The 15,813-nt window shown below is 43.1% G+C and overlaps 1 protein-coding gene across 4 annotated transcripts in view; it reads right to left on the bottom strand.

Annotated features, from left to right (window-relative positions):
• Window positions 1-10,301, bottom strand: part of LOC135556083 (AP-2 complex subunit alpha-2-like) — a 65,557-nt gene extending 55,256 nt beyond the window's left edge. For 2 of the 4 annotated variants that reach the window (XM_064988995.1, XM_064988996.1), the window contains exon 1: window positions 9,470-10,300. In XM_064988995.1, the coding sequence (XP_064845067.1) occupies window positions 9,470-9,536 (67 nt within the window). In that variant the 5' untranslated portion in view covers window positions 9,537-10,300. Of the gene's footprint in view, window positions 1-9,469 lie in introns of all 4 variants that reach the window. The other 2 variants (XM_064988994.1, XM_064988993.1) reach the window with 2 other exon arrangements.
• Window positions 10,302-15,813: the final 5,512 nt, after the last annotated feature.

The raw sequence follows: 15,813 nt of genomic DNA, 5'->3' as shown, positions 1-15,813 counted from the left end.
GTTGAGGGAGAAGTTATTGTCCTGGCACCACTCCGCCAAGGCCCTCACCTCCTTGTTGGTAATCAGTCCTGCTACCGTTGTGTCGTCTGCAAACTTGATGATTGAGTCCCTGTACTGATATTTTGCCTGTTTGATTGCCTTACGGAGGAAATCACTACACTGTTTGTATTCAACCATATTCCCAATCACCTTGCCGTGGTTAAATGCGGTGGTTCGCACTTTGTTTTGCTGCCATCTATCCACGGTTTTTGGTTTGAGTAGGTTTTAATAGTCACAGTGGGAACAACATCCCCTAGACACTTCCTTATGAGCACAGTCACCGTGTCTGTGTATATGTCAATGTTATTCTCAGAGGCAAACATTCCGATTGGTCGAACCAACATTGAATTGACCTTAGCACGAGTACTTCCTGTTTGAGTTTCTGCCTAGAAGAAAGGAGCAGCAGAATGGATTTGTGATCGGATCACATTGTAGGATTTTTAATGAATTTATTTGCAAATTATGGTGGAAAATAAGTATTTGGTCAATAACAAAAGACTTCAAGCACCTTTAAATGCTAAAAATTGTGGCATTCAGGTCCAAAAAGTCACTTTCTGACCACTTCTATGGTCAAACGTGTACGGAAAGTTGTTTAAATCAAAAGGGATGGTGTCAAAGGGAATTGAATTCACCTTATGGTTTCATGGATTCACCTTAATATGCTCCTGAACTATGGCAAATTTTTGGGCTAAAAGATCCAAGTCACAGAATCTGCAGTTTAAGAAGTAGGCCTATATAATCCAAGGTTGATCTAAAGGTTTAGCCTACATTCTTTGACTAAACTGAAGAATAAATGCCTACTCTGGATTGGTCTAATCCGAGTCTGTTAAACCAGCCCTCAATAGAATACCTTTACACTAACTAATTTCAGATAATCTGTTCAGTTTGCACAAAATGTCTGGAAACAATAACATGCTGCAAGTGGACACAAATATGCAGGTCCGATGCATGACCAATAAGGTTTGAGGAAACCACACCTTTTAAATTTTGAGACATAAATTTAAGGAATGCTTATAACAAGAGAAAAGTTGTGTGAAGGGTGTGGTGAAGAGGCGACTATTTTCAAGAGTGAGGAGGTGGGTAAAATGCTCTTGGAACCTCTTCAGACTTAGTACAATGTTTGTAAAAATACAATTGGCTACACATATTACTCAAATGTAAACCTATGTCTTAACCTCTACCTCCAGAGGTAGCACACGAACTCGCCCGACAGTTGCCCCCTTGAAGCAGGGCAATGTAAACAGAACTGTTTCACTGAGCCAACACTCAGTCTAAATGGTAGCAACAGAGCAATATTTTTGAAACTGCTGAAATGTACAGACATTTTCCTAATATGAGACTTGTTTTATTGAGTTTTACCTGAAATTGCAGGAACAGACAGTTATATTATTTGTCGCAGCAGCCACCAGCTGCACTGAGCCACAAAACTATCAAAGACCATCCAACACCAATTGATTTATTTTTATGTAGATCATACAAATACAATATGTTTTTTCATTTGTAACATTGTGTGACGATTTCAGGGGTGGCGCTATAGGTTCCAGAGTGGTAGGAGGAAATGTTTTTATTACAACCCAGTTTGTACTGATCTGGTGAATGAATTACATTTGATTTTCGTGTCAAATTGCCTATTGGCAACCCATCTCTTAAGGGATTAATTCACACAAACATTACAATAATTCACTATGGTAATTCTTCTTCCAGTGTTCTCCGCAGCACGCATCGCAATAAAGAGTGAAAAAATGTTAAGGTACAAATCAATACATAATAGTAAATAAGGTTATCCAAACAATAATTATATCCCTAGAGCAGTAAAATAATATACATACAGTAAACATTTAAAACAGGCATTTGAAACCAGTAGGCTAATCTAACCAACTCCAGACACTAGTTGTAGTGTATGTCATAGTAATAGATCAACTGTAAAAAGCAGTTTCATATGCGCTATGATGGGACCAGATTTGTTCTAATTAGGTCATATGGTAAAACAAAAAATCTAGACAAACTCCTGACTATAGGGATGATCGAAACATTAAAATCCTTTACATAGACAACTGTCACACCCTGATCTGTTTCACCAGTCTTTGTGCTCGTCATCACCCCCCTCCAGGTGTCGCCCATCTTCCGCATTATCCCCCGTGTATTTATACCTGTCTTCTGTTCCTCCACGAGGACACTGCGTGGCAGGCTGACCACCTGTTACATGAGTGCAGCAAGGAGCCAAGGTAAATTGCTAGCTAGCATTAAACTTACCTTATAAAAGACAATCAATCTTAAAATAATCACTAGTTAACTACACATGGCTGATGATATTACTAGATTATCTGGCTTGTCCTGCGCTGCATATAATCAATGTGGTGCCTGTTAATTTATCATCGAATCACAGCCTACTTCGCCAAACGGGTGATGATTTAACGAGTGCATTCGCGAAAAAAAGCACTGTGGTTGCACCATAAACATCACTGCCTTTCTTAAAATCAATACACAAGTACATTTTTTTAAACCTGCATATTTAGTTAATATTGCCTTGCTAACATGAATTTCATTTAACTCAGGAAATTGTGTCACTTCTCTTGCGTTCTGTGCAAGCAGAGTCAGGGTATATGCAGCAGTTTGGGCCGCTTGGCTCGTTGCAAACTGTGTGAAGACCATTTCTTTCTAACAAAGACTAATTAATTTGCCAGAATTTTACATTATTATGGCATAACATTGAAGGTTGTGCAATGTAACAACAATATTTAGACTTAGGGTTGCCGCCCGTTCGATAAAATACGGAACGGTTCCGTATTTCACTGAAAGAATAAACGTTTTGTTTTCTAAATTATAGTTTCCGGATTTTACCATATTAATGACCTAAGGCTCGTATTTCTGTGTGTTTATTATATTCAAATTAAGTCTATGATTTGATAGAGCAGTCTGACTGAGCGGTGGCAGGCAGCAGCAGGCTCGTAAGCATTCATTCAAACAGCACTTTCCTGCATTTGCCAGCAGCTCTTCGCTGTGCTTCAAGCATTGTGCTGTTTATGACTTCAAGTCTATCAACTCCCGAGATTAGGCTGGCAATACTATAGTGTTTATAAGAACATCCAATAGTTCACGGTATATGAAATACAAATGGTAAAGAGAATAGTCCTATACTAACTACAACCTAAAACTTCTTAACTGGGAATATTGAAGACTCATGTTAAAAGGAACCACCAGCTTTCATATGTTCTGAGCAAGGAACTTAAAAGTTAGTTTTTTTTACATGGCACATATTTCACTTTTACCTTCTTCCCCAATACTGTGTTTTTGCATTATTAAAAACAAATTGAACACATTTCATTATTTATTTGAAATTGATTGTATTTATGTATTATATTAACTTCTTGGAACTCTAGGGGCGCAATTTCATTTTTGGATGAAAAACGTTCCCGTTTTAAACAAGATATTTTGTCACAAAAAGATGCTCGACTATGCATATAATTGCTACTGTTCGAAAGAAAACACTCTGACGTGTCCAGAAATACAAAGATCTTCTCTGTGCGTGCCCTTTAACGTGAGCTTCAGGCAAAACCAAGATGAGATGGCATCCAGGAAATGACAAGGATTTTTGAGGCTCTGTTTGTCATGATCTCCTTATATGGCTGTGAACGCAAGAGGAATGAATCAACCCTCTCTGTCGTTTCCCCAAGGTGTCTGCAGCATTGTGACGTATTTGTAGGCAGATCATTGGAAGATTGACCATAAGAGACCACATTTACCACGTGTCCGCCCGGTGTCCTGCGCCGAAATTGGTGCGCAAAAGTCACCTGCCAGTATTTTTCCAAGGAATACAGAGAGGAAAGCAAGCTTCCACGAACTGCATGTCAATGAAGAGATATGTGAAAAAACACCTTGAGGACTGATTCCAAACAACGTTTGCCATGTTTCGGTCGATATTATGTAGTTAATCCGGAAAAAGTTTCACGTTGTAGGTGACTGCATTTTCGGTTTGTTTCAGTAGCCAGGCGCAATGTAGAAAACGGAACGATTTCTCCTACACACAGACGCTTTCAGGAAACACTGCGCATTTGGCATGTGACAGAGTCTCCTCATTGAAAACATCAGAAGCTCTTCAAAGGTAAATGATTTTATTTATTTGGTTATCTGGCTTTTGTGAAAATGTTGCGTGCTACATGCTACACAAAATGCTATGCTAGCTTTGCATACTCTTACACAAATTAGTCCATTTCTATGGTTCAAAAGCATATTTTGAAAATCTGAGATGACAGTGTTGTTAAGAAAAGGCTAAGCTTGAGAGCAAACGCATTATTTTAATTTTATTTGCGATTTTCAGAAATCGTTAACGTTGCGTTATGCTAATGAGCCTGAGGCTTTAGTCACGATCCCGGATCCGGGATGGGGAGTTTCAAGAGTTAAGTTAAAATAAGTGTTCATTGAGTATTGTTGTAATTGTCTTCATTACACATACATACATACATACATACATACATACATACATACATACATACATATTAATGGCTGATTAATCGGTATCGGCTTTTTTTGGTCCTCCAATAAATCTGTATTTGCGTTGAAAAATCATAATCGGTCGACCTCTAGTTCTGATAGTACGAACTAACCATGACTGACCAAGCAGACTCAGACCAGATCCATAATGCTGTCTCCCTGCAAGGAGCCACCATTGGAAAACACGAGGAGCTACTGCAATGTCTATACAGAGGGACTCCATATCCTGGCAGAACACCATGACCAGGCTTTCGATACATTGATGGAGCAATTCCGATTCCCTACTGGGCAGCGGGTCATACCAGTAATCTCCAAACCTACCCCAGTGTCATAAAAACCCCGCTTACCTCCTCCGGAGCGCTACACTGGAGAATATGGAACCTGCCGGGCTTCTCTCGCCCAGTGTTCCCTCGCCTTCGAGCTGCAGCCTTTTTCATTCCCCTCGGACTGCTCAAGGATAGAGTACATCATAGCGCTGACGTCCGGGAGGGCACTCGCCGGGGATACGGCAGTGTGTGGGCAAGAGTCCACCGTCTGCCTCAGTCTTGAGGAGTTTGTGACGGATGTTCGGAAGGTGTTTGATTCACTGTTGTCCGGGAGAGGCTGTTCGTAAGCTGCTTCAGCTATGTCAAGAATCCCGTAGTGTGGCAGACTATATGGTGGATTTTAGCACATTGGTGGCTGAGAGCGCCTGGAACCCGGAAGCATTGTTTGAAATGTTCCTTCACGGATTATCGAAGGTGATCAAAGATGAGCTCGCAGCCCGGGAGCTGCCCACGGACTTTGACTCCCTCATAGGCTTGACCATGCGGATTGATGGGTGGCTTAGAGAATGTAGCAGGGAGTTTCGCGAGTGTCAGGGAACCACAGCGAGGCAATCCAATATATGTTGATTAAGTCTCTTCAGGTTTCTGTGGTAAAGGGGATTCCCTTGGCTCCAGCAATACAATCCCCTCATAGACTGAACTGCTGGTGCCATTATGAGCTGGAGCCCGTTCTGCCACGCCCATCGTCTGAAGTCAGCACAGCCTGCCCCGGGATATCTTCCTGTGGGCTCGGAGGTTGCCCCGGACCTCTCCACCATGACCACAGAGTACCAGGAACTGGATACTGGAAGGGAACGAGTGGAAGACTACCTCCAACACAGCCAGCGGCCACTACAAATACCTGGTCGTGCCATTTGAACATGTTGAACCTGTTAATTTGTCTACCTCAATAACATCCTCGTTTCTCCCACTCAGCCCAAGAACACGTGCTCCACGTCCAACAGGCCCTCCACAGCCTCCTGGAGAACCAGCTTTTCGTAAAAGCAGAGTGGGGGCTGTCCTGTCCCAGCGTTCTGTCATGCCTCTAAAATTACATGCCTTGCGCCTCCTCCCATCGCCTCAACGCCATGTGGGGAATCGTGAGCTTCTCACGGTGAAGATGGCGTTGGAGGAGTGGAGACACTGGTTGGAGGGGGCGGGAACATCTGTACATTGTGTGGACGGGCCACCAGAATCTGGAATATCTTCACACCGCCAAGTGGCTCAATTTCAGGCAAGCTATGCGGGCCCTGCTTTTCACCCGGTTTAACTTCTCGTGACCATCCTTCCCACCTCGTGACCATCCTTCCCACCTCGTGACCATCCTTCCCACCTCGTGACCATCCTTCCCACCTCGTGACCATCCTTCCCACCTCGTGACCATCCTTCCCACCTCGTGACCATCCTTCCCACCTCGTGTCTGGTGACGGCACTCAGCTGAGGAATAGAGAAGCAGGTCAGTGAGGCACAGTGTTCCCAGTGGGGCGGTTCGGCTGGGAAACATCTGGCCCAGATAACCAGATGTTTGTACATGACGCTGTACGCTCCTAGGTCCTGGAGTGGGCCCACTCCTTCAGGCTGCCAACGGGCTCTCGCCTTTCGAGTGTTCCCTGGAGTAATCAGCCCCCACTCTTCCCGGAGCAAGAGGTCGGCATACCCTCGGCCCAGATGTTTGTCCTCCGCTGTTGCCATACCTGGAAGAGAGTTGGCTCTTCTCAAGAACATCTCCAGGTTTCGACGACAAGCAAACCGCTACAGGGCCACGGCATCGTCTCGGGCAGAAGGTTTTGGCTGTCCACTCATGACCTGCCCCTCCGAGTGGAGTCCCGCAAACTTTCCCTATTTTAAAAATCTGACCTTTCCCCATCTCCAAGATTATTAGTCCCTCTGCTGTTCAGTGTCTGTTGCACCGTACCATCCCACTTTTCATGCGTCACAGATTAAACCTGTCTCACAGCCCTTTGTCTCCTGTAACGTAGCACCCAAAGTTTTAATATAAACCAAATTTGATCATATTCTCCAAGAACACAAATAAAATGGGAATATTTAATTCTATAAATGCAAAGCTTAGGCTATAAAAACAGGAAGTTTCTTTCCCCTTGGTCCAGATGAGATCAGAGTGCATAGGCTTCTCTAGGCTACCTGTCGCTGTGGTCGATATCAGTAGGCTACAGTTGATCAGACTGAAGCACAGACTAATTGTGCACCTTCACAAATCATTAAGCATTTATTTTGTGTGGCAGGTATGGGCTTATACATAAAACAGCTCATTGTAACTCCACAGTGAATTCACTTACACCCCTGTTTTCAGTCACAATTTGCTTTTACCACATTTGCATGACAGATAAAAAATGTCTGATTTGTTGTAATGTTGTAAGGTAGGCCTACTGTACTTTTATATTCATATGAGAGGGTTAATTGTTGTTGTTTTTTTAAAGCTAACGTGACTTTATGAACACATGCCATTTGTCTTGAAGCTAAAATGTAATGAGTGTAGACTACAGAGGAGAAAATATACCTTTTAAATTGTCTGCACCTGCTTGTGAATTGTTGCATTATTCAAGAGTGCAATGTGGTTTGTTTGCCTTATTCAATAGTGTAATATGTTTTAGAAGATAAGTTTGTGGTTTACTGGCTTGGCTAACTGTGATATTTACAGTCAATTTGAGTTGTGGACCAAGAATGTCACGTTGCCAGCCACAACGGAAGGCAAGGCAAGGAAGGAATGAGAATTGCTTCTCCACTCCTCAGACTCTCCTTCATATCTCATAGAGGGAATAGGGCCATGTGGGGGAAAGAAAGGGGTGAGTAGCCTATTGAGTAACTTGAAAGAAATAGGGCCTAGCATGTGTAAAGTTCTTAGATAGGGTGAATGTTGGAGAATTAGGCTATGTATTTATGAGGAATAAATAAATAAGCAAAGAACTTGAGAGTTAACTAATAGAATAACAGGAACAGCGACTAAATTGGGGAACAGTAGGGAAGGAGAGATCAAGGAGAACACAATGTTCCAGAGGGAGAAGAGAGGAAAAGCCATACTGTACAAATCAGAGGGATGGGTGGGAAGAGGACAAGAGTTGGAGGTGGGACAGAGGTGGGACGGGGCTGGGCGGGGGTGAATAAGGGTGAAATTCAAGATATTAGTGTGCGACTGTGTCCATTTCAAATAGAGGCAGTCCTTGCCATTTCAGTTTAGACGCTGGACTAAGGTAATGCATGTGCTGTTTGAGTTTTCCAACTTTTCAATCTGGACTACTATGATGTCATTTTGTGATCTTAGACAGCACTCTATTCCAAATCAATCTTATGCTAACCCCACAACACCACTAGCAGTCTTGTAACCTCTTCAGGTCTTGTTTCTGTTGTTTATCATGTTTGAAAGAGGGGAAAGGAACCCTAAATGCCATGCGGTGCCCCCTTATGAAAAAATATTGCAGTCAGAGCACAGTAAACTGAAGTACAATGCAATTTTTTTTACTGCAATAATTTTGCAGTGTAGCTGCAGTATAACTGCGTCTAAAATACCACAGTCGACTGATGTTACTGCACTTTTTTGTAAGGGCTAGCTTTACATGAAACAGCCTGCAAGCAAGACACTGTCTAGTATTCTTAAAGCCTGCATTTTCCCTTACAAAAAAAGATTGCAGGTTTGAAACTGCAGTAAAAAGTGCAGTAACTGCAGCCGACTGTGGTATTTCTATTGCAGTAAAAAAATGTATATTGGACACAGTATTTGCAGCATACTGCATTCTGACTGCAATCTTTTTTTTGTAAGGGTTAATGTGCACACAGTGTGTGTGTGTATTTTGAGTGAGTGAGAAAGATTATTCTGCTCTATCATGACAGTGGTTATGAAAAATGGCAGTGTCATGCACAATATCTGTATAATGTATGGGCGTGTATGTGTGCGCGCTATGACAGACAATGCACTCAGAATAAACCAGGCCTCAAATTAGAAAAACTGGATTAGCAACTTTTGTATATTATTCCAACTATTGACAATACATTAATATCACTAAACAAGGTAGGCGCAAACATATGATCGACTACTATGCTGCGAGTGGCGACTAATTCTAATCGACCCAGTCGTTCAACCGGTTGGTTTAGCTACTGTAACGTTCTCTCAACAGCGATACAACATAACTATCCATCCAGCCCTGCTACATTTCACCCTATGCGACTGTCTGATAAATGTATTATCACAACAACAAAACTACTGGGCAAAATTAACCCTGGTGGCCCATCGCGATAACACGTCAGCTACTCTGCTTCTGTTCTGGTACGGGTGACGTGAACAGCAGTGACAGCATCTCATGAGAAGCGGCCTAGTAGTATGCTACGAGTCTGACACACAACACATCATCACGGTCGACCGTGTATAACCACCAAGCACAGTAGTAGACAGCGCAAATGGAAAAGGGATGCGATGCAGCAGCAACTGTACCCGCGAATGACCTCTCCATAGTTATAACCCCTCTCTTCTTACCATTGAGCTAGCTGTTTCACTTTACACCACTACATTTCAAGGTACACTTGAAAACAAATGTCTGTTGATCAAATGTCGTCCACCATGCAATTTTTTATAATAACATGGCACGTTGAAAAGCCAATCAATGATGGAAAAAGACACTTACAATTCCGTATGTCCGAAATGAACACCGCTAATCCGCGCATCCCATCTCCCTTCGACACAGCCGGCATTTTTGCTGGTTTCTGTCCTCACTCCGGCCTTTCCCGTAAAAAAATGAATTGTCGATGGTCAGCTATCAAACGTCAGCTGGCGTTTAGGTGTTACAGTGCAGGGTGTGTTAGCTTGTTTCCTAGCTAGTTAGCCAGCTAACCAACTTTTAACCGTTTATGTTCCTTGGCGTTTTACCAAAGATAGCAGGTTTATAATAGCTTGCTAGCAATGTCGATTGGCTAGTTTGGATGACAGTGCCGTTGATCAATTCAGCAAACTAGCCGTATGGGTTACTCCAAGTGTATCCGTGTTAACTAGCCGACGTTTCCGCTGGCTAGCAAATTCATTCAAACCTTCTCTTCGTTCACGACGAGATGACGGTTAAAGTACACGCAGTTGTAACTAACTACATCTACCCGCTAAATATATTAACGTTATATATCCAGATATCAGAGAAAAAGCACAATGCCAAAAAAATGCCACTCAGTCTGATCTCTGACTCTGTCAGTGTGTCACGCACGCAAGCTAGCTAAACAGCTAACGTTAGCTGGCTAGCTAGCTATATCAAATCTTGGAAAACATCACCAGTTGACTGTGATCAGTCAGCATACCATCGTATTCCCACAATGTATCTATTCCAATAATGGCGTATGTCCGATGGCTAAACGAAGGCAATTCGATGTCGTCAATAATTTATGTCAATTCACTACTCGGTAGCCTTGGACAAGGCTCGTGACAGCACAAGCAGCGCGTCCACGAGACGTGTTCGTTTTGCGCAGACTCTGGCGCTTCCTTTTCCTTCGTCTTGTACTCACCAGTGTGTTGTGAACATCATTCGCGTAAGCAACAATAGCGGAATCCGCGGTTCGCCTTTAAAATAACAGTTCCCCATTGAAACTGACGCAAACAGATACAACAAATTGTGTAATCATGCTACAATTGGACTAGATAATGCAAAACAATGTGGGAATGTTGTTATATAACTTCAATGAAAGACAATTATTAGTTCATTTGACTCAAAAAAGTTTACACAAATATTAGCGTCGTAGCTCTTAAACCACTGAAATGAGCAACATTAATCTCACCAGTTAGCCAGTATATTGACAATTCATATTACACTGTGCAGCCTAACCTATGGATTGTACACCCATGAAATGGGGTATCACCATAGTGCCCTCTCAGCTCACCACAAAGCTCATGGCCCTGGGACTGAACTCCTCCCAAGAGGACTTCCTGGCGGGCCGTCCCCAGGTGGTGAAGGTAGGCAGGCAACATTACCTCCACCACACTGATCCATAACACGGGACCCCACAAGGGTGCATCCTCAGTCCCCTCCAGTACTCCCTATATACCCACAACTGCATAGCCTCACAGTTCCAACTCCATCATCAAGTTCGCTGATGACATAATATTAGTAGGCCTGAATACTACCAATGACAAGCAGCCTACAGAGAGAAGGTAGGCACTCTGGCGGTGTGATGCTTGGCAAACAACATCTCACTCAACGTCAGCAAAACAGGTCTTCAGAAGGAACCAAGCTGGGCACACCTCCATCCTCATTAATGAAGCAGCCTGGAGATGGTCAAAAACGTCAAGTTCCTCGACTTACAAATCTCAGAGGAACTGAAATGGTCAAACCAGAAGGACACCATGGTTAAGAAGGCGCGACAGTATAGTCGTGCCTTATAGTATTGGCAGTATAGTAGCATCATGGCAAAAACTGTGAGACTGGCCAATAGCTTCTACCCCCTTTTTTTTAACTAGGCATGTCAGTTAAGAACAAATTCTTATTTTCAATGACAGCCTAGGAACAGTGGGTTAACTGCCTGTTCAGGGGCAGAATGACGGATTTGTACCTTGTCAGCTCAGGTGTTTGAACTTGTAACCTTCCGGTTACTAGTCCAACACTCTAACCACTAGGCTACCCCTAGACCATCAGGCTGCTGAATAGTCACCAGCTGCTCCCCATGTCCCCCAGACTTATTACCCCTGCGACCCTGTGCATCTGACTAATAAACTCATGTAATCTAATCTATCAGCCTATACAGTGACACACACAGAACACAAATGTGTAGAGTTTATACAAACATTAGCATCTTAGCTCTTATCGCAGAAATTTGAAAGTGGGAAATCAACTTTCCAGTCAGTCTATTGTGTGTATTTGGATATTCATACTGCACTGTACAGCCTAAACCAGTGGTCACCAACCTGGTCGATCTTCAAGGCATTCCTCGTCGATCACCAAACATTTCTGTAGAAAAGACAATGATAAAGGCTTGCCTTTTTGTATTATTTGTGTTGCACTGTTGGCGGTCAATGCACTTGATTCAGAAGCCCTGCGCACCGGGTCGGCAAAGTGTTCCCATTATTTAACCATTTAATTTGTCTGAACATACTAACTCTGGCTGCCTGGAGGACCGGGAGATCTGTGGCTAAATCGAGTGTATCTACTGCTGGCCAATCTGGATAGCTCAAATCACAGTGCCTACAACTTCCATGATCTTATGGCCACAGCAAGGTTTTATACTAGCCTACTTGAGATTTCATAACTTTTTAAACAATGACCAGAGGGGACTGTAAAGAATACAGCAAGAGCTGCTGGTTTTATGAGTGAGTTCATGTTTAAGTATTTATTCAGCACTGGTTTTATTCAACACTATTACAAAACATAAAATGCTCATCTCCCTACTTCCACTCAAGCTGCAGCTGCATTGAATGAGTAGCCAAGTGTATAAATAGCCCTGCGTTTTTATTATTATTAGCAGCTCGTCGTGTCCATTTTAAAATTGAAGAATATTTAACTTTCTTTGGTCATAGGAACAACATGAATTTGTACATGAGGCAGATGCAGAGCCAGAGCGACTCGAGTTTCGCCATGAGGCAAAAAACGGTGTCCCCTCTCTCTGGTCAGTCTCACCTGAGGAAAGGAAGGAGAGAGCAGGGACCATGTCTCTCTCCCTCAGCTAAGATTTATGGTTCAACTGGGAACTCGGAAACAAACAAGGTCGAACCATGATGTCAGTGATCTTCAGGTCGGAAAGTCGGAGCTCGAGAAAAAGGCCAGTTCCCAACTTGGAATTCCGAGTTTGATGATGATCGGAGATCATTTTGTCCAGAGTTCCCCAGTTGTCTTGAACACTCAGAAGTCTGAGATTTCCCAGTTCCGAGTTCCCAGTTGTCTTGAATGCGGCATAATGCTATGTTCAAAACAAATGGGAACTTGGAAATCTTAGACTTCCGAGCGATGAAGACTACTGGGAACTTGGAAATCTTAGACTTCCGAGCAATCAAGACAACTGGGAACTCAGAGAAAAACAAGATCGAACTGGGAAAAATTGCTTTAAACAGTCATCCAAGACACAAATATTTGTGTAAACTCTACATAGTTGTGTTCTGTTGCTGTCACCGAGTTGGATGATACCCCATTTCATGGGTGCACAATCTGTAACTTAGGCTGTATAGTCCAATATGAATGTTAAACAGGCATAATAGGCTGTAAAGTGAGCTGATTTCCCACAGTTAATGTTCCCCAATAAGAGCTAAGACGCTAATACTTGTGTAAACTCTTAAACTCTTAACAGTTGTGTTCTGTGGGTGTCACCGAGTAGACTGATACACCATTTCATAGGTGCACAATCCATAGGTTAGGCTGTACAGCTCAATATGAATGTCCAATACACACAATAGGCTGACTGGAAAGGGGATTTCCCACAATCAAAATCCTGCAATAAGAGCTAAGATTCTAATATATGTGTAAATTCTACATAGTTGTTTTCTGTGGGTGTTACTGAGTAGGCTGATACACCATTTCATAGGTGCACAAGTCATAGGTTAGGCTGTAATGTGTATATAATTATGCCCCCAATGCAATTCTGAATTGCAATTATTTATATTTTACTCACTTACTACAGACAGTACATCAAAGACTTTTCTAGGAGTGCCAGCTGCCCGTATGACCTCCTGAAAGCAGATTCAGAGAAATTACCTGACCACCCACGGAAAACAAAAACAAAGAAAGTAAGTCATGTGGTACCCTCAAACAAGCCAATCCTGTGGACTGACCAGCATCAACAGGCACTTGAACAGCTGATTGAGTGTTTGCTTCACCCACCAGTTTTAGGTTTCCATGATTTCACTCAGCCATTTGTTGTACACACTGATGCATCACACCAAGGCTTGGGAGCAGTTCTTTATCTAAAGCAAGATGGGAAGCTTAGGGTCATTGCTTATGGCTCTCAAACCTTAACAGCAGCTGAGAAGAACTATCACTACCACTCGAGCAAGCTAGAATTTCTAGCTCTAAAATGGGCAATCACTGATAAGTTCCATGATTATTTGTACTATGCTCCGACCTTCACTGTATACAGCGATAACAACCCGCTCTGCTACATTCTGTCTACTGCAAAACTGAACGCAACCACTTCCAGTTGGGTTGCAAACTTGGCTGATTTCCACTTTACAATAAAGTACAGGCCAGGCAGAGAGAACGGTGATGCAGACGCTTTGTCAAGGATGCCACTGGATGTAGAGTCACTGATGAGAGAATGTTCTGAGGAGCTTCCACCAGACACCATTGCCACCATGATACAAGCAGTTGAGGTACAGAAAGAGGCTGTTGTACCTTGGTCATTTTCAGCTGCATCTATGTCAGTATCAGCTGAAGGTGAGACAACCACTGCAACAACCAGCTCAATCCCAAAAGATGGGATAAGAGAAGCACAAGAATCTGATCCTGTCATCCGTCCTGTGCTCAATTTCAAACTGTCTGGTTCCAAACCGCCAGTTAAAGAGCAAAAGAAATTCAGTCCAAAATCAAAATGCCTATTCAGAGAATGGGACAAATTAACAAGAGACAGTGATGGCATTCTGTACAGAATCACTACAGCCCGCAAGCAGTTAGTTCTACCAGAGCAGTACAAAGGTAAAGTGATAGAAGAGTTGCACAATAACATGGGACACCAAGGTACTGACCGCACTGTATCACTAGTACGTGACCGCTTCTTCTGGCCTTATATGCAATCTGACATCGAGCACTATGTGACTAAAACTTGTTGCTGTGTCAAGCAGAAAAAGCCAGCCCATAAAACAAGAGCTCCTCTGACAAACATTGTGACAACACAGCCATTTGAACTGGTATGTAATAGACTTCCTTCATCTCAACAGATACAAAGGGGGATATGAGTACATCCTCATGATTGTTGATCATTTTACACGTTTCACTCAAGCCTACGCCACCACATCAAAGTCAGGTAAAACTGCTGCAAATCTCATCTTCAATGACTTTGCCCTGAAGTTTGGGTTCCCATCCCGCATCCACCATGACCAAGGGGGAGAATTTGAAAATCAGTTGTCCCATCAGTTAAAGAAACTCAGTGGCATGGCGGGGTCCAGAACAACACCCTATCACCCGATGGGAAACGGTCAAGCGGAACGCATGAACAGAACATTGTTGCAAATGTTAAAGACACTAACTGAGACACAAAAGTCAAATTGGAAGGAGTCTCTGAACAAACTGGTTTATGCCTATAACTGCACCCGTTGCGAAGTGACTGGCTATTCACCATTTTATCTTTTGTTTGGGAGATCACCCAGGCTTCCAGTTGATATGCTCTTTGGATTGTGCACAGAGGCAGGTTCCAGTAACCAGCGAGACTACGTGGAGAACAGGTTCCCACATCTCCTACAGTACCTGAGGAGAGGAATGCTGAACCAGCGAGAGAGTGGGAACACAGGCCCCCAACAGTGAAACAGACAGTTGCAGTGCCAGTCGCTGATACGCTACCAGCACAGCCTCTTGTTGAAAAGCGGCTGGAGGAGACAACAACAGCTACAGACCTGCCTGCTGAGGAGATGAACTTGCCTGCTGAAAATTTGCCTGATGATCATCCACCAAGTGCCTTTCCTTCATTAACTGATGCTGCTGAACCTGAGGAACCAGCCTACCAGCTGCCACAAAGAGAGAGACAACCTCCAAGAGGTATCACCTATGATCAGCTTGGTATCCCTTCCTGCTACAGTATCCAGCCACAGCCACAGTTGTTCCCTGTCTACTCTGCACCAGGACTGGTTCCATGGCTGCCATCACTACAGCAATGTTACTTTCAGCCACCTTACATGTATGGGCTTCAGCAAACATGAGGACTACTGTCTGATTTCACAGACTGTCAAAAGAGACAATTTGCAGACTATGCATATAGATCATTAAAATTGATTGACTGTTGATCAATAGTATGAGAAAAGACTGCTTATGTTATATAGCTGGTCAACAGATATGTCCTGTGAATATAACTTGTTAGT

Source organism: Oncorhynchus masou, chromosome 15, assembly GCF_036934945.1.
Source record: "Oncorhynchus masou masou isolate Uvic2021 chromosome 15, UVic_Omas_1.1, whole genome shotgun sequence".
NCBI lineage: Eukaryota > Metazoa > Chordata > Actinopteri > Salmoniformes > Salmonidae > Oncorhynchus > Oncorhynchus masou.
Note: the sequence above shows the minus strand (reverse complement) of the source record. Positions and strands in the feature narration are given on the sequence as shown.